At 48.0% G+C, this 25,846-nt stretch overlaps 1 protein-coding gene across 10 annotated transcripts in view; it reads right to left on the bottom strand.

The window, feature by feature from the left end:
- Positions 1-25,846, bottom strand: part of adam22 (ADAM metallopeptidase domain 22) — a 588,297-nt gene that overhangs the window by 213,348 nt on the left and 349,103 nt on the right. For all 10 annotated transcript variants that reach the window (XM_072508619.1, XM_072508628.1, XM_072508623.1 and 7 more), the window contains exon 15: positions 25,410-25,509. In XM_072508619.1, coding sequence (XP_072364720.1) covers positions 25,410-25,509 — 100 coding nt within the window. The remainder of the gene's footprint in view (positions 1-25,409; positions 25,510-25,846) is intronic.

Genomic DNA, 25,846 nt, shown 5'->3' on the forward strand with positions numbered 1-25,846 from the left:
CGGAGATTTAAAAAGCGCGGGAGCTGCGAGTCGGAGCAGAGATTTAAAAAGAGCGGGAGCTGCAAGTCGGAGCGGAGATTTAAAAAGCGCGGGAGCTGCGAGTCGGAGCGGAGATTTAAAAAGCGCGGGAGCTGCGAGTCGGAGCGGAGATTTTAAAAGATCGCGGCCTAGTTTTGGGAGCCGTTCGGAGGAGGAGGAGCAGTCTCTGTCAGGGAGAGAACCTGAGAACATCTGAGACCCTCAGAAGGTAAGAAGGTAAGTCAGTGATTTTTACTCATTTTTACTTTTATTACCTTTTCAAATTGTGTGTGTGTGTGGGGGGGGGGAAACTGAAGTGACATCACAGAAAAGCTGTGACCTGAGTGGCTGGTTGGGAATCTACACTAAATTAAAAAAATTAAGCATTGGTAACTAATTAAACATAATTACTTAATTATAATTTAGAGGGGTATCTAAGCCAGAGATCGGAGAGTACTATATTTAGCTTTCACATTTATAGTAGAAATCTAGTGCTAGGAAACAGATAGTTAACAGTAACTTTAAAAAAAAAAATTTAACTTTTAATTTTAATTTACTAATTAATTGACGCAATGTCAGTTAGAGGGGTGCAGTGCTCTGACTGTGAAATGTGGCAGGTCCGGGAGGCTTCCAGCGTCCCGGATGGCTTCATCTGCAGAAGGTGCACCCAACCGGAGCTCCTCACAGACTGCATGGTTCGGTTGGAGCAGCAATTGGATGCACTTAGGAGCATGCAGGTGGCGGAAAGCGTCATAGATCACACTTATATAAATGTGGTCACAGCTAAGGTGCAGACAGAGAAATGGGTGACCACCAGAAACGGCAGGCAGTCAGTGCAGGAATCCCCTGTGGTTGTCCCCCTCTCGAACAGGTATACCCCTTTGGATACTGTCAGGGGGGATAGCTTATCAGGGGAAAACAGCAGCAGCCAGAGCAGTGGCACCACGGCTGGCTCTGATGTTCAGAAGGGAGGGTCAAAGCGCAGAAGAGCAATAGTAATAGGGGACTCTATAGTCAGGGGCACAGATAGGCGCTTCTGTGGACGTGAAAGAGACTCCAGGATGGTATGTTGCCTCCCTGGTGCCAGGGTCCAGCATGTCTCCGAACAGGTAGAGGGCATCCTGAAGGGGAGGGCAAACAGGCAGAAGTCGTTGTACATATTGGTACTAATGACATAGGCAGGAAGGGGCATAAGGTCCTGCAGCAGGAGTTCAGGGAGCTAGGCAGAAAGTTAAAAGACAGGACCTCTAGGGTTGTAATCTCGGGATTACTCCCTGTGCCACGTGCCAGTGAGGCTAGAAATAGGAAGACAGAGCAGTTAAACACGTGGCTAAACAGCTGGTGTAGGAGGGAGGGTTTCCGTTATCTGGATCACTGGGAGCTCTTCCGGGGCAGGTGTGACCTATGTAAGAAGGACGGGTTGCATCTAAACTGGAGAGGCATAAATATCCTGGCCGCGAGGTTTGCTAGTGTCACAAGGGAGGGTTTAAACTAGTATGGCAGGGGAGTGGGCACGGGAGCAATAGGTCAGAAGGTGAGAGCATTGAGGGAGAACTAGGGAATAGGGGCAGTGTGGCTCTGAGGCAGTTAAACAGGGAGAAGTTGCTGAACACAGCGGGTCTGGTCGCCTGAAGTGCATATGTTTTAATGCAAGAAGTAATATGGGTAAGGCAGATGAACTTAAGAGCATGGATTAGTACTTGGAACTATGGTGTTGTTGCAATTACAGAGACCTGGTTGAGGGAAGGGCAGGATTGGCAGCTAAACGTTCCAGGATTTAGATGTTTCATGCGGGACCGAGGGGGATGTAAAAGGAGTTGCGCTACTGGTTAGGCAGGAGATCACAGCTGTACTACGGGAGGACACTTCAGAGGGCAGTGAGGCTATATGGGTAGAGATCAGGAATAAGAAGGGTGCAGTCACAATGTTGGGGGTTTACTACAGGCCTCCCAACAGCCAGCGGGAGATAGAGGAGCAGATAGGTAGACAGATTTTGGTAAAGAGTAAAAACAACAGGGTTGTGGTGATGGGAGACTTCAACTTCCCCAATATTGACTGGGACTCACTTCGTGCCAGGGGCTTAGATGGGGCAGAGTTTGTAAGGAGCATCCAGGAGGGCTTCTTAAAACAATATGTAGACAGTCCAACTAGGGAAGGGGCGGTGCTGGACCTTGTATTGGGGAATGAGCCCGGACAGGTGGTAGAGGTTTCAGTAGGGGAGCATTTCGGGAACAGTGACCACAATTCAGTAAGTTTTAAAGTGCTGGTGGACAAGGATAAGAGTGGTCCTAGGACGAATGTGCTAAATTGGGGGAAGGCTAATTATAACAATATTAGGCGGGAACTGAAGAACATAGATTAGGGGCAGATGTTTGAGGGCAAATCAACATCTGACATGTGGGAGGCTTTCAAGTGTCAGTTGAAAGGAATTCAGGACCGGCATGTTGCTGTGAGGAAGAAGGATAAATACGGCAATTTTCAAGAACCTTGGATAACGAGAGATATTGTAGGCCTCGTCAAAAAGAAAAAGGAGGCATTTGTCAGGGCTAAAAGGCTGGGGACAGACGAAGCCTGTGTGGAATATAAGGAAAGTAGGAAGGAACTTAAGCAAGGAGTCAGGAGGGCTAGAAGGGGTCACGAAAAGTCATTGGCAAATAGTGTTAAGGAAAATCCCAAGGCTTTTTACACGTACATAAAAAGCAAGAGGGTAGCCAGGGATAGGGTTGGCCCACTGAAGGATAGGCAAGGGAATCTATGTGTGGAGCCAGAGGAAATGGGCGAGGTACTAAATGAATACTTTGCATCAGTATTCACCAAAGAGAAGGAATTGGTAGATGTTGAGTCTGGAGAAGGGTGTGTAGATAGCCTGGGTCACATTGAGATCCAAAAAGACGAGGTGTTGGGCGTCTTAAAAAATATTAAGGTAAATAAGTCCCCAGGGTCTGATGGGATCTACCCCAGAATACTGAAGGAGGCTGGAGAGGAAATTGCTGAGGCCTTGACAGAAACCTTTGGATCCTCACTGTCTTCAGATGATGTCCCGGAGGACTGGGGAATAGCCAATGTTGTTCCTCTGTTTAAGAAGGGTAGCAAGGATAATCCAGGGAACTACAGGCCGGTGAGCCTTACTTCAGTGGTAGGGAAATTACTGGAGAGAATTCTTCGAGACAGGATCTACTCCCATTTGGAAGCAAATGGACGTATTAGTGAGAGGCAGCATGGTTTTGTGAAGGGGAGGTCGTGGCTCACTAACTTGATAGAGTTTTTCGAGGAGGTCACAAAGATGATTGATGCAGGTAGGGCAGTGGATGTTGTCTATATGGACTTCAGTAAGGCCTTTGACAAGGTCCCTCATGGTAGACTAGTACAAAAGGTGAAGTCAAACGGGATCAGGGGTGAGCTGGCAAGGTGGATACAGAACTGGCCAGATCATAGAAGGCAGAGAGTAGCAATGGAAGGATGCTTTTCTAATTGGAGGGCTGTGACCAGTGGTGTTCCGCAGGGATCAGTGATGGGACCTTTGCTGTTCGTAGTATATATAAATGATTTGGAGGAAAATGTAACTGGTCTGATTAGTAAGTTTGCAGACGACACAAAGGTTGGTGGAATTGCGGATAGCGATGAGGACTGTCAGAGGATACAGCAGGATTTAGATTGTTTGGAGACTTGGGCGGAGAGATGGCAGAAGGAGTTTAATCCGGACAAATGTGAGGTAATGCATTTTGGAAGGTCTAATGCAGGTAGGGAATATACAGTGAATGGTAGAACCCTCAAGAGTATTGAAAGTCAGAGAGATCTAGGTGTACAGGTCCACAGGTCACTGAAAGGGGCAACACAGATGGAGAAGGTAGTCAGGAAGGCATATGGCATGCTTGCCTTCATTGGCCGGGGCATTGAGTATAAGAATTGGCAAGTCATGTTGCAGCTGTATAGAACCTTAGTTAGGCCACACTTGGAGTATAGTGTTCAATTCTGGTCGCCACACTACCAGAAGGATGTGGAGGCTTTAGAGAGGGTGCAGAAGAGATTTACCAGAATGTTGCCTGGTATGGAGGGCATTAGCTATGAGGAGCGGTTGAATAAACTCGGTTTGTTCTCACTGGAACGACGGAGGTTGAGGGGCGACCTGATAGAGGTCTACAAAATTATGAGGGGCATAGATAGGGTGGATAGTCAGAGGCTTTTCCCCAGGGTAGAGGGGTCAATTACTAGGGGGCATAGGTTTAAGGTGAGAGGGGCAAGGTTTAGTGTAGATGTACGAGGCAAGTTTTATACACTGAGGGTAGTGGATGCCTGGAACTCGCTACGGGAGGAGGTGGTTGAAGCAGGGACGATAGTGACATTTAAGGGGCATTTTGACAAATACATGAATGGGATGGGAATAGAGGGATACGGACCCAGGAAGTGTGGAAGATTGTAGTTTAGTTGGGCAGCATGGTCGGCACGGGCTTGGAGGGCCGAAGGGCCTGATCCTGTGCTGTACATTTCTTTGTTCTTTGTTCTAGCCTGAATCTCAGTATTCTCCTCGACAACACTATCTTTTTCCTGTGTGAATACTGACACAAAATATTCATTTAGCAGCTCTCCTATCTCCTCGGACTCCACGCACAACTTCCCGCTACTGTCCTTGACTGGCCCTACTCTTACCCTAGTCATTCTTTTATTCCTGACATATCTATAGAAAGCTTTAGGGTTATCCTTGATCCTACCCGCCAAAGACTTCTTATGTCCCCTCCTGGCTCTTCTTAGCTCTCTCTTTAGGTCCTTCCTAGCTAACTTGTAACTCTTGAGCGCCCTAACTGAACCTTCATGTCTCATCTTTACATAAGCCTCCTTCTTCCTCTTGACAAGTGTTTCGACAGCGTTAGTAAACCGCGGTTCCCTTGCTCGACCATTTCCTCCCTGCCTGACAGGTACATACTTATCAAGGACACGCAGTAGCTGTTCCTTGAACAAGCTCCACATTTCCATTGTGCCCATACCCTGCAGTTTTCCTCTCCATCCGATGCATCCTAAGTCTTGCCTCACGTGGCTGCAGGAATGGTGTAGGAGGGAGGGCTTCAGGTATTTGGATAATTGGAGCGCATTCTGGGGAAGGTGGGACCTGTACAAGCAGGACGGGTTGTATCTGAACCAGAGGGGCACCAATATCCTGGGAGGGAGGTTTTCTAGTACTCTTCGGGAGGGTTTAAACTAATTTGGCAGGGGAATGGGAACCGGATTTGTAGTCCAGCAACTAAGGTAGCCGATATTCAGGACGCCAAAGCGTGTAATGAGGCAGTGGGGAAGGGAACACTGACAAAGGAGAGTACTTGCAGGCACGGAGATGGGTTGAAGTGTGTATACTTCAACGCAAGAAGCATCAGGAATAAGGTGGGTGAACTTAAGGCATAAGGCATGGATCGGTACTTGGGACTACGATGTGGTGGCCATCACGGAAACTTGGATAGAAGAGGAGCAGAAATGGTTGTTGGAGGTCCCTGATTATAGATGTTTCAATAAGATTAGGGAGGGTGGTAAAAGAGGTGGGGGGGTGGCATTATTAATTAGAGATAGTATAACAGCTGCAGAAAGGCAGTTCGAGGAGTATCACCCTACTGAGGTAGTATGGGTTGAAGTCAGAAATAGGAAAGAAGCAGTCACCTTGTTAGGAGTTTTCTATAGGCCCCCCAATAGTAGCAGAGATGTGGAGGAACAGATTGGGAAACAGATTTTGGAAAGGTGCAGAAGTCATAGGATAGTCGTCATGGGCGACTTTAACTTCCCAAATATTGAGTGGAAACTCTTTAGATCAAATAGTTTGGATGGGGTGGTGGTTGTGCAGTGTGTCCAGGAAGCTTTTCTAACACAGTATGTAGATTGTCCGACCAGAGGAGGGGCAATATTGGATTTAGTACTGGGTAATGAACCAGGGCAAGTGATAGATTTTTTAGTGGGGGAGCATTTTGGAGATAGTGAACACAATTCTGTGACTTTCACTTTAGTAATGGAGAGGGATAGGTACGTGCAACAGGGCAAGGTTTACAATTGGGGGAAGGGTAAATACGATGTTGTCAGACAAGAATTGAAGTGCATAAGTTGGGAACATAGGCTGGCAGGGAAGGACACAAGTGAAATGTGGAACTTGTTCAAGGAACAGGTGCTACGTGTCCTTGATATGTATGTCCCTGTCAGGCAGGGAAGAGATGGTCGAGTGAGGGAACTATGGTTGACAAGAGAGGTTGAATGTCTTGTTAAGAGGAAAAAGGTGACTTATGTAAGGCTGAGGAAACAAGGTTCAGACAGGGCATTGGAGGGATACAAGATAGCCAGGAGGGAACTGAAGAAAGGGATTAGGAGAGCTAAGAGAGGGCATGAACAATCTTTGGCGGGTAGGATCAAGGAAAACCCCAAGGCCTTTTACACATATGTGAGAAATATGAGAATGACTAGAGCGAGGGTAGGTCCGATCCAGGACAGTAGCGGGAGATTGTGTATTGAGTCTGAAGAGATAGGAGAGGTCTTGAAAGAGTACTTTTCTTCTGTATTTACAAATGAGAGGGGCAATATTGTTGGAGAGGACAGTGTGAAACAGATTGGTAAGCTCGAGGAAATACTTGTTAGGAAGGAAGATGTGTTGGGCATTTTGAAAAACTTGAGGATAGACAAGTCCCCCGGGCCTGACGGGATATATCCAAGGATTCTATGGGAAGCAAGAGATGAAATTGCAGAGCCGTTGATCTTTTCGTCCTCACTGTCAACAGGGGTGGTACCAGGGGATTGGAGAGTGGCGAATGTCGTGCCCCTGTTCAAAAAAGGAACTAGGGATAACCCTGGGAATTATAGGCCAGTTAGTCTTACTTCGGTGGTAGGCAAAGTAATGGAAAGGGTACTGAAGGATAGGATTTCTGAGCATCTGGAAAGACACTGCTTGATTAGGGATAGTCAGCACGGATTTGTGAGGGGTAGGTCTTGCCTTACAAGTCTTATTGAATTCTTTGAGGAGGTGACCAAGCATGTGGATGAAGGTAAAGCAGTGGATGTAGTGTACATGGATTTTAGTAAGGCATTTGATAAAGTTCCCCATGGTAGGCTTATGCAGAAAGTAAGGAGGCATGGGATAGTGGGAAACTTGGCCAGTTGGATAACGAACTGGCTAACCGATAGAAGTCAGAGAGTGGTGGTGGATGGCAAATATTCAGCCTGGATCCCAGTTACCAGTGGCGTACCGCAGGGATCAGTTCTGGGTCCTCTGCTGTTTGTGATTTTCATTAATGACTTGGATGAGGGAGTTGAAGGGTGGGTCAGTAAATTTGCAGACGATTCGAAGATTAGTGGAGTTGTGGATAGTAAGGAGGGCTGTTGTCGGCTGCAAAGAGACATAGATAGGATGCAGAGCTGGGCTGAGAAGTGGCAGGTGGAGTTTAACCCTGAAAAGTGTGAGGTTGTCCATTTTGGAAGGACAAATATGAATGCGGAATACAGGGTTAACAGTAGAGTTCTTGGCAATGTGTAGGAGCAGAGAGATCTTGGGGTCTATGTTCATACATCTTTGAAAGTTGCCACTCAAGTGGATAGAGTTGTGAAGAAGGCCTATGGTGTGCTCGCGTTCATTAACAGAGGGATTGAATTTAAGAGCCGTGAGGTGATGATGCAGCTGTACAAAACTTTGGTAAGGCCACATTTGGAGTAATGTGTACAGTTCTGGTCGCTTCATTTTAGGAAGGATGTGGAAGCTTTGGAAAAGGTGCAAAGAAGATTTACCAGGATGTTGCCTGGAATGGAGAGTAGGTCTTACGAGGAAAGGTTGAGGGTGCTAGGCCTTTTCTCATTAGAACGGAGAAGGATGAGGGGCGACTTGATAGAGGTTTATAAGATGATCAGGGGAATAGATAGAGTAGACAGTCAGAGACTTTTTCCCCGGGTGGAACAAACCATTACAAGGGGACATAAATTTAAGGTGAAAGGTGGAAGATATAGGAGGGATATCAGAGGTAGGTTCTTTACCCAGAGAGTAGTGGGGGCATGGAATGCACTGCCTGTGGAAGTAGTTGAGTCGGAAACATTAGGGACCTTCAAGCAGCTATTGGATAGGTACATGGATTACGGTAAAATGATATAGTGTAGATTTATTTGTTCTTAAGGGCAGCACGGTAGCATTGTGGATAGCACAATTGCTTCACAGCTCCAGGGTCCCAGGTTCGATTCCGGCTTGGGTCACTGTCTGTGCGGAGTCTGCACGTCCTCCCCGTGTCTGCGTGGGTTTCCTCCGGGTGCTCCGGTTTCCTCCCACAGTCCAAAGATGTGCGGGTTAGGTGAATTGGCCAATGATAAATTGCCCTTAATGTCCAAATTGCCCTTGGTGTTGGGTGGAGGTGTTGAGTTTGGGTAGGGTGCTCTTTCCAAGAGCCGGTGCAGACTCAAAGGGCCGAATGGCCTCCTTCTGCACTGTAAATTCAATGATAATCTATGATTAATCTAGGACAAAGGTTCGGCACAACATCGTGGGCCGAAGGGCCTGTTCTGTGTTGTATTTTTCTATGTTCTATGTTCATCGCATCATAATTGCCTTTCCCCCAGATATAACTCTTGCCCTGCGGTATATACCTATCCCTTTCCATCACTAAAGTAAACGTAATCAAATTGTGGTCACTATCACCAAAGTGCTCACCTACCTCCAAATCTAACACCTGTCCTGGTTCATTACCCAGTACCAAATCCAAAATGGCCTCGCCTCTCATTCGCCTATCTGCATACTGTGTCAGGAAACCCTCCTGCATACATTGGACAAAAACGGACCCATCTAAAGTACTCGAACTATAGCGTTTCCAGTCAATATTTGGAAAGTTAAAGTCCCCCATAACAACTACCCTGTTGCTTTCGCTCCTATCCAGAAGCATCTTTGCAATCTTTTCCTCTACATCTCTGGAACTTTTTGGAGGCCTATAGAAAACTCCTAACAGGGTGACCTCTCCTTTCCTGTTTCTAACCTCAGCCCATACTACCTCAGTAGACGAGTCCTCATCAAATGTCCTTTCTGCCACCGTAATACTGTCCTTGACTATCAATGCCACCCCTCCCCCTCTTTTACCACCTTCCCTGAGCTTACTGAAATATCTAAACCCCAGCACCTGCAACAACCATTCCTGTCTCTGCTCTATCCATGTCTCCGAAATGGCCACATCATTGAAGTCCCATGTACCAACCCATGCCGCAAGTTCACCCACCTTATTCCGGATGCTCCTGGCTTTGAAGAAGACACACTTCAAACCACCTTCCTGCCTGCCAGTACACACCTGCAACTTTGAAACCTTACTCATGACCTCACTACTCTCAACCTCCTGTATACTGGAGCTACAATTCAGGTTCCCAAGCCCCTGCTGAACTAGTTTAAACCCTCCCCAGGGGACCATCCCGTTTGTAGAGATCCCACCGAACCCAGAATGCGCCCCAATTATCCAGAAATCTGAAACCCTCCCTCCTGCACCATCCCTGTAGCCAGGTGTTCAACTCCTCTCTCTCCTTATACCTCGTCTCGCTAGTACGTGGCACGGGTAACAACCCAGAGATAATAACTCTGTTTGTCCTAGATTTAAGTTTCCACCCTAGCTCCCTGAATTCCTGCCTTACATCCCTATCCCTTTTCCTACCTATGTCGTTGGTACCTATGTGGACCACGACTTGGGGCTGCTCCCCCTCCCCCTTAAGGATCCCAAAAACACGATCCGAGACATCACGGACCCTGGCACCTGGGAGGCAACACACCAACCGCGAGTCTCTCTCGTTCCCACAGAATCTCCTATCTATCCCCCTAATTATGGAGTCTCCAATGACTAATGCTCTGCTCCTCTCCCCCCTGCCCTTCTGAGCAACAGGGACAGACTCTGTGCCAGAGACCTGTACCCCATGGCTTACCCCTGGTGAGTCCCTCACCCCCCAACAGTATCCAAAGCGGTATACATGTTACTAAGGGGAATGACCACAGGGGATCCCTGTACTGACTGCTTCCTCCCAGCCCCTCTCACCGTCACCCATCTATCTTTATTCTTCGGAGTAACTACATCCCTGAAGCTTCTATCTATGACCAACTCTGCCTCCCGAATGATCCGAAGTTCATCCAGCTCCAGCTCCAGTTCCCTAATGTGGTTTCTGAGGAGCTGGAGATGGGTGCACTTTCCACAGATGAAATCAGAAGGGACACTGATGGCGTCCCTCACCTCAAACATTCTGCAGGAGGAACATTGCACTACCTTCCCTGCCATCCCATCTCGATAAAAAAAGAAAAAGAAAGAGCTTACCTGTTATTCACTCCCCTTCTCACCAAGCACTCACTCAGCAACCTCTGCGCCCCGCACGATGACACCTGAGGGAAAATAAAATAAAAACTACTTACCAGTCACCAGCCAATCCCTTACCTGCAGGCTGTGACGTCACGGTTCAACTTCTTTCTACTTCTACCTGCCCTCGAGCCGTCCTGTTGATCTTTACAACGGTTGGTTTTTTTTGGGTTAGAGGATTCTCCTACAATAAGGAGAAATGCGTGTTCCACACCAACTGCTTAGCCATCCTTGGCTACGTAGTGGAAAATGGAGTCCTAGGGCCCGACCACGACCACATGCGCCCCCTCCTGGAACTCCTTCTCCCCCACTGCCCCAAGGCCCTGAAACGATGCCTGGGGTTTTTCTCATGTTTCGCCCAGTGGGTCCCTAATTATGCGGCCAAGGACCGCCCAATCATCAAGCCCACAGTTTTTCCCCTGATGGCTGAGGCCCACCGGGCCTTCAACCACATCAAGGCGGACATCGCCAGGGCCACGATGCACGCAGTCGACGAGACGTTCCCCTTTCAGGTGGAGAGCGATGCATCGGACGTAGCTCTCGCCGCCACCCTCAACCAGGCGGGCAGACCCGTGGCTTTCTTTTCTCGCACCCTCCATGCCTCCGAAATTCACCACTCCTCTGTCGAAAAGGAGGCCCAAGCCATTGTGGAAGCTGTGCGACATTGGATGCATTACCTGGCCGGCAGGAGATTCACTCTCCTCACTGACCAACGGTCGGTTTCCTTCATGTTTAACAATACGCAGCGGGGCAAGATCAAAAATGACAAGATCTTGAGGTGGAGGATCGAGCTCTCCACCTATAACTATGAGATCTTGTATCGCCCGGGGAAGCTCAATGAGCCCCCTGATGCCCTATCCCGCGGTACATGTGCCAGCGCACAAGTGGACCGACTCCGGGATCTCCACAATGACGTCTGCCACCCGGGGGTCACCCGGTTCTTCCATTTTGTCAAGGCCCGCAACCTGCCCTACTCCATTGAGGAGGTCAGACCGTGACCAGAGACTGCCAAGTCTGCGCGGAGTGCAAGCCGCACTTCTACCGGCCAGATAGAGCACACCTGGTTGAGGCCTCCCACCCCTTTGAGCACCTCAGCATGGACTTCAAAGGGCCCCTTCCCTCCACTGACCGCAACGTGTACTTCCTCAACATAATTGATGAGTCCTCCCGTTTCCCTTTCACCATCCCATGCCCTGACATGACTTCTGCCACGGTCATCAAGGCCCTGCACAGCATCTTCACCTTGTTCGGTTTCCCCACGTACATCCACAGCAATCGGGGATCCTCCTTCACGAGTGATGAGCTGCGTCAGTTCCTGCTCAGCAAAGGCATCGTCTCGAGCAGGACGACCAGCTACAACCCCCAGGGAAACAGGCAGGTGGAGAGGGAGAACGGGATGGTCTGGAAGGCCGTCCTGCTGGCCCTTCAGTCTAGAAATCTCCCGGTCTCCCGCTGGCAGGAGATCCTCCCCGACGCGCTCCACTCCATCCGGTTGCTCCTGTGCACCGCTACTAATGAGATCCTTCACGAACGTGTGTTTGCCTTCCCTGGGAAGTCCATCTCCGGGGTTTCGCTCCCAACATGGCTGACAGTTCCGGGACCTGTCCTCCGGAAGCATGTGTTGAGCCATAAATTGGATCCCTTGGTTGAGAAAATCCACCTCCTCCATGCGAACCCACAGTACGCCTACGTGGCACACCCCGACGGGCGACAGGACACAGTCTCCTCTGGGACCTGGCACCCGCTGGGCCCCACCCACAACCCCCGACCTGATATCGCTCCTCCCCCCGCCGGTTGCCTCGTTCACCCCTGCGCCACCCACCCTCCACCAGCGAACCTCACCGCAGCTCCCACCCCAGCAGTATCCGTCCCCTCACTGGATCCACTAAGGGGTGACGAAGGAGAGGACAACACGCTCCCGAAGTCTCAGGTGACCACATCGGCACCCACACCACCATCAGGACTGAGGCGATCGCAGCCCCCAACAGACTCAATCTGTAATGTTGTTCTTCACCCACGCCGGACTTTTTTTAAACAGGGGGTGAATGTGGTGAACACCACTGGTAACACACTACATGTATTACGGGACTGCCACTGTATTACAGGTACCACAGTAAATCCCAGCCTGCTGGCTCCTCCCAGCATGCAACGTATAAAAGTGTATGCTCCCCTGTGCTGCTCCCATCTGGTTCCAGCTGCAGGAGGCACAACATCTTGTGCAATAAAGTCTTGATTGTTTCACCATTCCCGTCTCGTGGTAATTGACGGTACATCAGTTACATTTTCTATCTTCCAAACTAATGGAAACTTTGCGCATCTAGGGAATTTTAGAAAATTAAATCCAATGAATCAACTATCTCATCAGCCACTTCATTCAAGATCTTGCACTGAAGTCCATCGGGACCTCGGTATTTGTCAGCCTGCAGTTCCAAACATTTTCTCAATACCATTTTCCTGAATTCCTCCTGCCTTCCATTTCCTGATTTGCAGCTATTTCTGGCATGTTACTCGTACCTCTATAGTGATGACCAATGCAAAATACCTGTTCAATTCATCTGCCATCTCCTTACTTTCCATTATTAATTCCCCAGACTCACTTCCTAAAGGACAAATACTCACTTTGTTAACTCTTTTCTTATTTAAATATCTGTAAAAATTCTTACTATCCATCTTTATATTTATAGCTAGATTTCTCTCATACTCTAATTTTTCCTTATTAATATTTTTGTCATTCTTTTATATTCTATTTTTTTATATTCTGTCCGATCTTCTGACCTGCCACCTGTCTTTGTGAAATTATATGTTTTTTCTTTAAATTTGATACTACCTTTAACTTAACCATGGATGGGTAGGTCCTTGAAATTGTTATTTCTGGAACTTGCTGCAGAGAGAATCCTTCCTATCGCCCCAGGCTTCACCTCAACGCTCAATTTGCAAAACCACCTCCCTTCCCCCACTCACCGATCTTCCAACTGGGATTCATTGATGTGATCCTGTCATGTGTGGGGACATTTGAAGGCACTCTCCCCTCCCCTGCTAGCAAACCTGGGCCAGAAAAAAGATTAGGCACGGTCATGATAATGTTGCCTTGGAGCTCACTCCCTCCCCTCTCAGAAAACAAAGACCACAAAAAAAATCCAAGTGCTAGTGTGTGATCGGGCCTCTGATCTGATCCCATCCATGATTGGGTCACAACCCATGATTTGGGAATTCCTGGCATCGAGGTTATAGGGATGATTGGGGACATGGGTTGGCATTTGTTAGCACTAAGTTGGCATAGGGGCTGTAGGAGGCATGGGGCTAGACAGGGGCATGTTGTGGTCGGTCCTTCAGGAAGAACGTATTCAACTTAAAAGCCAACATTTAAAAACCAAAAAGAAAAGGTACTGTAAAAGAAGGCTACTTGCTTTGGACAATTTTCCAAAAACTGGTCAAACTCTTCCCCCAGCATTCCACAGTACCTTGGATACCTGACAAAGACACAATGAGTGACTTTCTCGATACATTAGTCAAGGGATAGCTAACAAAGCTATAAGGCCACACACTGGGTGTGAGGCTACAAGCTACAGAACTGTAAATAATATCTACAGATTTGGAGTCACTGCATCTGAAAGTGCCCCCACATTTCTGGGGAATGCCAATCGTAATATTTTGATTAGAGCAAAACCATCTTGATATGTTACCAGAATCCTCCCCATCGAAACCACCTTAATATGTTAATGGACTATTCATGAACAAATACATGAGATCGTTACTATTTGTAAGACAGACATTTGGGGCGGGGTTGTGGCAATCTGTGTTATGGGTATGGTTTTTTGGTAGTGTTAAGAAATGTATGTTTAGCAGTAAGAGTACTGCAAGCAATAGCAGACAGCAGTAACAGCTGAAGCAGACAGCAGTGGCTACACCTTCCAAAATAAGTTTAATAAAGAGGTTGGATGAGGTGGAAGCAGACTGGCAACATCACTGGACTAGCAATCCAGAGGCTACGGCTAATACTCCGGGTACTCCGGGTGACACAGCTTTAAATTACACCACAGCGGCTGGTAGAATTAAAATTAAATTAATAAAAAGATATGGGGCTGGATTCTCTGATTTTAAGGCTGTGTCCGGAGGAAGTTTACGATGAAAGAGTTGGCGTCGCCCCTGCACCGAAGCTCTGCCCAGTGGCGGGTTAGCAGCTGCGGCACGTATAACACCCGGCGTTCCCAACATAAACGGCCGGAGAATACGACCTACAACGGTCGAACCGTACAACATGGCGCTGGCCGTGTGTGGACCCAGCTTGCCAGATAGTGCCCACCTAGACACACCCTCACCACAACATCACCCCCCCCCCCCCCGCCCCACCAGTCCCCCAGCCACCCCCCCGACTGTGGCAGTGCTGGACACAGTCCGCGGCCGCCACGTGAGGTTGACGGAAACTCAGAGCACATGCGCCCCGTGCCGTCGGGAACGCGGCCCTTCGGGGGCAGAGCATCAGGGGAGGGCCTTCAGGTGACGTCCTGAGGCCGTCCCAACGGCGTGCGGCATACTCCCCGATGATGCTGTTCTGGAGGGGGCGGAGCATCCAAAAACAGGCGTCGCCTCCGATTTCGTCATCAAAAGGGATTCTCCGCCCGATTGCCGATTACGATATCAGCGTCGGGCAATAGAGAATCCCGCCCATGGAATATAAAGCTAGTCTCCATAATGGTGAACATCACTATCATCAATTGTCTTACAAACCCATTTGAGTCACTGATGCTCTTTAGAGAAGGAAATCTGCGAACCTTATCTGGTCTGACCTACAATTGTCTCCAGACCCTGGACAACTTGGTTGCCTATTAAATGCTCCCTGAAATGGCCTATCAAACCACTATGGAGTCTGAAAGGAATGGACCACCCAGTTTAGGTCTAGGCACCAGAAACGACAATGAAAAACCCAGACGACCTTGCAAAGTCCTCCTTACTAATAGCTGAGGCATTATGCCGAAATTGAATGAGTTGTCCTACTAGACTAGACTAGCAACAGCCTGTCAGAGTTACAGTCACCAAAGTATACCTTACAGACAAAGACCCAGACACCACCATCACAATTCCTGGATAGGAATTCCTCAATATCCAGACCACATGATATCGGGTCAAATGTGGGCAAGAAAACCACTTGCTGATTATAATCTAAAGCCACAACCAGACCTTCTCCCTCCAGATGATGAATCACCCACTTTGTGATGGTCTGCTGTGCCCTCCACATCTGTGTCCCCAGGATGCACATCAGAGGTGGAGGCAGTCTGCTGCTTACACCTGTGTCCTTTGATGCCCCTGGCGGGCTTGGGTTTGGAGGGCCCTGGTCGACTTGCCGTTGGCACATGCCTTGCCGTACCACCCTGATTTGCTCACTAGTACCTGAGACGTACCATTGTTAGGACGGGGACTCAGGAGAGCAGGTACCGCCGGATTAGCCTCCAGCGCTCCCTCCTCCCGGTCGGTGTCTGTAGGGTACTGGGGGTCACCTTGGGACAGAGGGGTAGCTGGATTGGGCTCCAGAAGTAGAATTTTAATCAACCACAAACTGTAACCTCATGGCCTGGCATATCCTCCACTCTACCATTGCCACCAAGCTGGGGGGACCAACCATGGTTCAAAGAAGAGTGCAAGAAGGCATGCCAGGAACTGCACTAGGCAAATCTAAAAGTAAGTTGTCAACCTGGTAAAACTACTTGCTTCCCAAATGATGGAAAAAGCTTGCAATGGACAAGGCTAAGTGATCTTACAACCAATAGATCAGATTTAAGCTCCACAGTCCCGGTACATCAGCCATGAATGGACAATTAAACAATTAAACAGAGGAGGAGGCACCACAAATATCCCCGTACTCAATAATAGGGGAGTTAAGCACATCAGTTCCTAAGACAAAACTGAAACATTTGCAACAATCTTTAGCCAGATGCCTCCGGCAAATGATCTGTCTCAGCATCCTCATGAGGTTCCAGTATCTCATATCCCAGTCTTCAGTCAACTCGATTCACTCCACGTGAAATTAAGAAATGGCTGAAGGCTTGGACACTGCAAAGGCTATGGTACCCTGGATAGTATTCCAGCAATATTAGTCCAGGCTTGTGCTGCAGAGCCAGCTGTTCCCCGAGCGAAGTTGCTCGAGTCCAGCTACAACAAAGGTATCTACCTAACAAAATGGAAAATTGTCCACAAAAATCAAGTCAAGTCTGTTCAATTACTGCCCCTTCAGTCCACTCTAAATCATCAGCAAAATGATGAAAGTTGTTACTCAAAGATATATCAAGTCTCAGCAATAACCTCATAGTTGGTTCTCAGTTTGGTTTCACCAGGACAATTCAGCTCCAGATCTCACTTCAGCTTTGGTTCAAGCATGGACCAAATATCTAAATTCCAGCGGTGAAGTGACATCAAGACAGCATTCGACCAAGTGTGGCATCAAGGAGCCCCAGAAAAATTGAAATCAAAGGGAATAGGGGAAAACACTCCACTCATTGGAATCATACCTAACACACAGGAAGATAGTTATGTTTGTTGAAGGCCAATTACCTCACATCCAGGATATCGCTGCAGGTGTTCCTCATCAATGACCTTTCCTCCCTGATAAGGTCCAAAATGGGAATGTTTGTTGATTACTGCCGGGTTCAGTAGTATTTGCAACTCAATAGATACTGAAGCAGCCCATGTCCGCATGCAGGAAGACTAGCACAACATCCAAGCTTGGGCTGATAAGTAGCACATAGCATTCACACCACACAAGTGCCAGGCAATAACCATCTCAAATAAGAGATTTCCCAGCTCCAATCAGATCCAAATTGAGGTGGGCCAATGTAAAAATGGTCTTGACATCACAGCTTGAAGTCCATTTTAAGGCACACAAGACCGGTTTGGGCCAGTATTCCTATTTCCCAGATTTTTGCTGTTTTATTTCCTTCTGGGTTCCACCTCCACTCATGCCCTTCCCAATTTCCACGGGGGCAGGGGAGAACACTGACCGCGTGCACCTATTATCAGGCCAATTAACAACCTTGTGGGCTTATTTGAAGCCCATCTCCTGCAATTTTTCCAGAGGTGGCTGATGCTTAGCAGCTGTCCGAATCAGAGCCACCGCATGGAGGGGAGGACCATACCTGCCGCAGGTTGTGGACGCGGGAACAGTTCAAAAAGGTAAGTGAAATGGTTTTCAAAGGTTAAAGGACTTAACCCTTTGAAGATAAAGTTGCAGCAGGAGATCACAGGTCAGGACAGGATCCAGAATTAGGAATGTGGCCAGTTTAGGGAGTTGTCCCACTCCTGGCATCATCTGCTACTGTATCAGCATCGAAGCAGTGGGCACAGCTGTTTGGACTCCACCAGAGCACCAGGAAGAGTGCCGCATCCTCAGGAATCAAGGCCATTGGAGGTGAGGAGTCTGCTCAAGAAAGATAGAGTGCCAGGCATCAGGAGGCCAGAGGAGAGGGACAGGGGCATGAAGTTAAAAGAGACACTACTCTTAGCGCAGGATCCACAGGCAGTTGCAACAAGACCTGTGGATGACTAAAAACCTGTGCCAATAGAAACTGCAAGATGGTCACAGAGGTCTGCGCCTGCATCAGTGTGAACCCCTGTTGCATCCTCACAAGCCGCTGAACACTGATGCATCAGCCAGGTGACAGAAACCCTCTTTACCCAATGACATTGGAGTCACAATTGATGGAGCATCACAGTCTCAGAGGGCTCTGGGTCTGATACCTGAAGCGGTCAGATGGTACAGAGCAATGCTCTTCTGCAAAGGTCTCAGTAATTGTGGTACCCTGCTTTGCCCTCCATAACATGGGCCTGCTGTGTGGTGTGGACTTTGAGGACAGTGAGGCCCTGACAGAGAACAGCTCATTGGATGAGGAGCAGAAGGTAAGAGATGTGGTAAACCACTGTTGTACCAGTATTAGGTGATGTACAGTAGGACCTGTATTACAGGTTCGCCAGTAGTCCCTGCCTGCTGTCTCCGCCCAGGAGGCGGGGTATAAATATGCGTGTCCTTCAGCCAGAAGCCATTTCGCCAGCTGCTGTGGGAGGCCACACATCTGATAGCAATAAAGCCTCAGTTGGATTCAACTATCGTCTTTGTCCAATTGACCGTGCCTCAAGAGAAAAGAAGGATTCGTAGACAGGGGGAGATGATGCCAAACAAAGAGGTGCCCCTAAGTCATGAGAAGTTGGCCTTCCACTGCCACCCTTTTGGAACAGAACCTCCCACTCATGTGTGCCAGGCTCCCTGTATCATCTCTGGACCACGTAGGGCAGTGACAGGAAATCTCTTCCTCAGGACAACCAGCAGCCTCAGTGATGGCTGCCTCGCAAGTCTGCAGCCTGCCTCCATTCCTACTCCCCACTAGCTTTAATGTTCAGGGAACCCATCGCCCTATCAATGAAGGGAAAATCTGATGTTCAATCAGTTTCCTGCCAAATGTAGGTTTCGGACCCAAAAAACAGGCCCAGCTCCTGCTTCCCGTCTCCAAAGAGAAAATCGGGTTCCAAAGGCACAACTTTACCTTTCAGTTTGGGGACCCGACATGAGGGGTGAATCTGGGTCTCAAACATGCTTGACAGGGTGAGAAGACTTCCTCCCATATTTTGTGAGGTGCAGCCAATTACTGGGCTGCTGGATGGTTAGATGTTCAATTGAGGGTGGTGGGATTGCCCTCATACCAGCAGCTTCCTTGCAGCTGCGATTTAAACAGTCACCTGTGCAACCTCCAGACAGCTGCAAGCCAGCGGACAGAAGGAGGTGGTTGAAAGAATTGCTGAGATGGCTGCAAAAAAATAAAGCAGATCAGTAGCACATTTCATTAAGGACTTCCCTGAGGCTGTTGTACAAGTTGTTCGTGAAAGGAGTCATCCTTTTCCACAGGATGGAAGGAGAAAGCATTTGGATTTGGCCTCATTATGAACAGAAACTAAATGTTTCCCCTTTGCTCAATTGCTGAAGTTTCCACCTGTGAACGTCTCAACTCTTCAGTGGCTCCACTCCTCAGCTTACCAGCAATTTAAATCTCAGCCTTTATTTTGCATCTCCAGTCTGCATTATTGATAGGAAAAATAAATTTGTCTAATTGTTCGAACCGCATCGATAGTGAATTTACTGCAATTACAATACCTTATGGAATGTTTTATTATTGCAGTGTTTGGCTGCAATCAATCCTGATTAGTCGATGTTTGTAAATTCAGTCAACTACTGAACAAAAATGAGCAGCAGTCATACACTAGAGGAATTAGTTTGTAAAGGGGATACTAGTGTTCCTTTATTTCAGTTCATTGTTAGTATTTAATTTTTGCTTCTACAATTATCCTTGGCGTCAGCCTTATCTTATTTTTGGTAATTAGCCCATTTGCTCCCGGTATTTAAAAACATTTATTTACGGAATGTGGGCGTCGCTGGTTAGACCAGCATTTATTGGCCATTCCTAGTTGCCCTTCAGAAGGTGGTGGTGAGTTGCCTTCTTGAACCGCTGCAGTGCCTGAGGTGTGGGTACATCCACGGTGCTGTTAGGAAGGAAGTTCCTGGGGCGAAATTCTCCAGTATCGGCGCGATGTCCGCCGACCGTCGCCCAAAACGGCGCAAATCAGTCGGGCATCGCGCCGCCCCAAAGGTGCGGAATCCTCCGCATCTTGAGGGGCCAAGCCCCAAACTTAAGGGGTTAGGCCCGCGCCGGACTAATTTCCGCCCCGCCAGCTGGCGGAAAAGGCCTTTGGTGCCCCACCAGCTGGCGCGGAAATGACATCTCCGGGCGGCGCATGCGCGGGAGCGTTAGCGGCCGCTCATGGCAGCCCCGCGCATGCGCTGTGGAGGGAGTCTCTTCCGCCTCCGCCATGGTGGAGACCGTGGTGGAGGCGGAAGGAAAAGAGTGCCCCCACGGCACAGGCCCGCCCGCGGATCGGTGGGCCCCGATCGCGGGCCAGGCCACCGTGGGGGCATCCCCCGGGGCCAGATCGCCCCGCGCCCCCCTCCAGGACCCCGGAGCCCGCCCGCACCGCCTTGTCCAGCCGGTAAGGGAGGTGGTTTAATCTACGCCGGCGGGACAGGCATTCGAGCAGTGGGACTTCGGCCCATCCGGGCCGGAGAATTGCGGGGGGGAGGTCGGCCAACCGGCGCGGTGCGATTTTCAGCCCCCGCCGAATATCCGGTGCCGGCGAATTCGGCAACCGCCGGGGGAGGGATTCACTCCAGCCCCCGGCGATTCTCCGACCCGGCGGGGGTCAGAGAATCCCGCCCCAGGATTTTGCCCCAGCGACAGAAGGAACGGTGAAATATTTTCAAGTCAGGGTGGTGAGTGACTTTGAGGGTAACCGCTTGTCCCTCTGGATGGTAGTGGTCGTGGGTTTGGAAGGTGCCGCCTTAGGAACTTTGGCGAGTTACTGCACTGTATCATGTAATTAGTACATACGGCTACCACTGGTGGTGGAGGGATTGAATGTTTGTGGAAGGGGTAGCAATCAAGCGGGCTGCTTTGTCTTGGATGGTGTGGAACTTCTGAGTGCTATTGGAGCTGCATTCATCCAGGCCAGTGGAGAGTATTCATTACACTCCCGACTTGTGCTTTGTGGATGATGGACAGGCTTTGGAGGTCAGGAGGTGAGCTACTCAGATCAGCCATGATCTCATTGAATGGTGGAGCAGGCTCGAGGGGCCAGATGGCCTACTCCTGCTCCTAGTTCTTATGTTCTTATGTACTCACTATAGGATTCCTAGCTGTTAACCTGCTCTGATAGCCGCAGTTTTAATATGGCTCATCCAGTTCAGTTTCTGATCAATGGTGATGCTGATTGTGGGGGATTCAGTGATGGTAATGCTGTTCTATGTCAAGGAGCGATGGCTAGATCCTCTCTTGTAGGAGATGGTCATTGCCTGGCACTTGTGTGGTGCGAATGTAAGTTGCCACTTGTCAACCCAAGGCTGGATATTGTCCAGGTCTTGCTGCATTTGGATATGGACTGTTTCAACTGAGGAGTTGCGAATGGTGCTGAACATTGTGCAGTCATCTGCAAACATCCCCACTTGTGACCTTATGATGGAAGGGATGAAGCAGCTGAAGATGATTGGGCCAAGGAGACTACCCTGAGTAATTCCTGCAGCGATGTCCTGGAGCTGAGATGATTGACCTCCAACTACCACAACCACCTTCTTTTGTGCCAGGTATGACTCCAACCAGCGGAGAGTTTTACCCCTGACTCATTGACTCCAATTTTGCTAGGGCTCCTTGATGCCATACTCGGTCAAATGCTACCTTGATGTCAAATACAGTCCCTCTCCCCTCACTTCTGGCATTCAGCTCTTTTATCCATGTTTGAACCAAGGCTGTAATGAGGTCAGGAGCTGAGTGACCCTGGTGGAACACAAACTGAGCACCGATGAGTAGTTTATTGCTGAGTAAGTGCCACTTAATAGCACTGTTGATGCCTCGTTCCATCGCTTTGCTGATTGCGGAGAGTAGACTGGGCGGTAATTGGCTGGGTTGGTTTTGTCCTGTTTCTTGTGTACAGCACACGCCTTGGCAATTGTCCACATTGCCGGGTAGATGCCAGTGTTGTAGTTGTACTGGAGCAGCTTGGCTGGGGTGTGGCAAGTTCTGGAACAGAAGTCTTCAGTACTATTGCCGGAATATTGTCATGGTCTATAGTCGTTGCCGTATCCAGTGCCTTCAGCCCTTTCACAATAACACGTGTAGTGAATCGTATTGGCAGAAGACTGACATCTGTGATGATGGGGGTCTTCAGAGGAGACCAAAATGGATCATCCACTCGGTTCTTCTGGCTGAAGATTGTTGCGAATGCTTCCACCTTGTCTTTTGCACAGATGTGCTGGCCTCCTCCATCAATGAGGATGAGTATATTTGTGGAGCCTCTTCCTCCAGTGAGTTGTTTTAATTGTCCACTACCATTTACAGCTGGGCATGGTAGGACTGCAGAGCTTAGATGTGATGCGTTCATTGTGGAATTGATTAGCTCTGTCTATTACTTGCTACTTGCTGCTCCCGTACCAGCCTCCCCGAACAGGTGCCGGAATGTGGCGACTAGGGGCTTTTCACAGTAACTTCATTTGAAGCCTACTTGTGACAATAAGCGATTTTCATTTCATTCATTTTCATTATGCTGTTTGGCACACAAGTACCTTCACCGGGTTGCCATCTCATTTTTAGGTATGCCTGATGTTGCTCCTGTCGTGCTTTCCTGCACACTTCATTGAATTTGGCAGTTAGATCAATTACAGAAATTTGTTACTTGCATTTTTTATTTCCAGTTCAGGTCAATTTAGCGCAGCGAATCCACCTACCCTGCACATCTTTGGATTGTGGGGATGAGACCCACGCAGACATGGGAGAATGTGCAAACTCCACACGGACAGTGACCCGGGGCCAGGATCGAACTCAGGTCCTCGGTGCCATGATGTAGCAGTGCTAGCTACTGCGCCACTGTGCCACCCTAAACTTTGTCAATTCCACATGCTGAAACATAAATATGACTAGTCATGCAAGGGAAATTGACATTTGTGTGAACCAAACTGTTGGTTTCCCTGATAAGTTTGTGCAAGGTGATTGCACCTTATTTGTAAATTGTTTGGCATCTTCCCAATAAAACGCAAATACTTAAATTAAAAAATAGGGGCAGCACGGTAGCATAGTGGTTAACACTGTTGCTTCACAGTGCCAGAGTCCCAGGTTTGACTCCCGCTTGGGTCACTGTCTGTGCGGAGTCTGCACGTTCTCCCCATTTCTGCACAAATTTCCTCCTGGTGCTCCGCTTTCCTCGAAAAACGTGCTTGTTAGGTGAATTGGACATTCTGAATTCGCCCTCTGTGCACCTGAACAGGTGCCGGAATGTGGCGACTAGGGGATTTTCACTGTAACTTCATTGCAGTGGTAATGTAAGCCCACTTGTGACAATAATAAAAATTAAATGGCTAGTGGGTGCAATCTGTTGTAGGTTTGTGGACATGCTGTAAGTTAATAAGTTACACTTAACACAACAGGGCAACCAGTTGGACAATTGCAACCTGAAAATGAAAATGAATGAAATGAAAATCGCTTATTGTCACGAGTAGGCTTCAATGAAGTTACTGTGAAAAGCCCATAATTGCCACATTCCGGTGCCTGTTCGGGGAGGCTGGTACGGGGAGGCCCTATTGGGTGCCATCATATTTTTCTCTGTCTCTGGAAGTCAAACATAAACACAATACGAGATTAAAGGAACAATGGAATTGGTGAATGTGTGAAGGGAAATGACATAGTGGTGCATATGTAGGGGAGAATACAGGAGGGAGAATTATGGTGGGGAATTGACGGGGAATGGATAGTGAAGGGGAATTGGGAGGGCAAATATAGGAGAGAGGAGAATGCAGGAGGGGATTATGGGGTGAAAACGGGGGTGATAGAATAGGATGGGGGAACGAGGGAGCAGATCACTAAGAGAAGTGTTCCCTGTGTCTGTGTGGGTCACTCCGCGACAACCCAAAGATGTGCAGGGTAGGTGGATTGGCCATGGTAAACTGCCCCTTAATTGGAAAATTTAAAAAAAGAGAAGGGTATGGATTGGGCAGGGATAATGGGAGGCTTCGTGCAGAAAAGGCTTGGGAGGGAATGAATAGAAGTATACAGAATTGTTCGATAAGAGTAAAGAAAAATAGTTTTTTTCCCCTCTGGCAAGATTGTCATTAACCGGAGGACAAGGATTTCAAATAATTAGCAAATAAGACATAGCTGAAGATAATTATTTTCACACAAGAGGGCTGTTGTGAACTGTAAATCTCTGTCTGAATGGACAGTGGAAGCAGATTGAATAGGAACAAAAAACAATTGAAATGTATTTGAAGTGAATGAATTTACATGGTGCTGGTGAAACAGCTGGAGCAGGCTGGATTAAGATAATGTTATTTCAAACAGCCCACAAAGTCCTGACTGAATGAATGGCCTCCTATCTGTACTGTAAATTTGATGGTTCTGTAATCATTGCAAATATCAGTGTGAGCAATGATAATGTGATTTTCCCAAGCAAACAGGTAACATTGTCGTCAGTGGTTTTGGGATTGGGAGGGGGAGGCTGGGATGGGCTTTGGGTTAGTCTGTTGTTGGTGTCTGCTGGTTTTCCTTTGTCAAGTCTTCTGACTTCGCCTGGTGGCCATTTTGGGTAGATCTTTTTGCTTTATCTTTTCAGTGTCCCTTGGTTGATTTCTCTTGGTGAGAATGGTTGACTCCGGAGTAAGGGGTAATGGGGGTTTGATCACATGGAGAGGTTTGAATGGCCCGGTAAACCCTGACCAGATACTTCTCTGGTCTGTGCCTTACGGGCCAACCTTATATACACTGGGTAATTGAGGTATCCCACCCTTAGTGGGGGAGCTCGTACTCCGGAAGGAGCACGGGGAAGACAAGCATTCTCACCCCTTGGCCCCGTGCGAGATATTAAATTTCCAATGTTCAGTTTTTGTCTGTCATAATTTTAAAGTTCTCACAATAATGAATAATTTATCTGTACTCTTATTGTCAAATTACTTGCATTTGATGCTTCAAACTCTCAGCTTTTCCAAAGAAAACAAGCACAGCATTCTTAACCTTTCTTCATAAAATCATTCCTGATACCAAGATGATCCTTATTGATTGGCTCTGCATCTCTGAAGGTCAATAAGATCTGGACACATGTATGTTGTCAAACTTCAAATATAAAGAGCCATAGTTCTGTGTATCTATAACCGTTTACTTACGAATCAAAGCAAAAAAGTAAATGGTTTCAGATCAAATTATTGCCCATGAAGTGTAACACAAAATATAACAAAAACTTTAGAATCTTGGAATGATTACAGTGTAGTTTGTCCATGCCAGATCTCAGAGCTCAACTGGTCCCATTCCCTCAACTTCAGGCAGTGTTTTCTGATTCTAATTTTCTGATTCTAACCCACTATACTAATACTAGCCTAACTGCCTTAGTAAACCATGAATGGATCGTTCTGGCTGAGTTTGCACTTCTTCGATTCCGCTTTTGAGGAAAGATGAGCTTGCAAACAATAGGGACCACAGTAAAATGAAATGGACAAATCCTGATACTTACACGGGTAGGTTTATTGAAGAGACAGTTACCACCACCACTGTTCAAAAATGCCCGATAATCTTCAAAGTTGCACTCAGAAAATTTCCGCGGAAGATAAAACCTGCGGGTATCAGCAAGATATATTTATGTCTTAGGAGGGAAGCAGGAAGTAAAATACAATTATCATAGTTATTGATCCTGATAACAGAAAGCAGTGGAAAACATGAAACACCATGGGCCAGATTTTTCATCTTTAGCATTTGGGCATAAAGCAACATGGAGGTAGAAAACATAAGAAAATAAGACACAAAGAATCACATTCCCAAAAACAAGCCCACCTAGTTTTCCAACCGTTAACTTAAACAGAGGAAAATTGGGTTAACTATATTACAGGCAAGTGATCCTCCATGTCTGATTTGCTTATTGGTGTTTGTCCCATGTGATGCCTTACATGCAAG

This window comes from Scyliorhinus torazame, chromosome 6 (genome assembly GCF_047496885.1).
Source record: "Scyliorhinus torazame isolate Kashiwa2021f chromosome 6, sScyTor2.1, whole genome shotgun sequence".
Classification (NCBI taxonomy): Eukaryota; Metazoa; Chordata; class Chondrichthyes; order Carcharhiniformes; family Scyliorhinidae; genus Scyliorhinus; species Scyliorhinus torazame.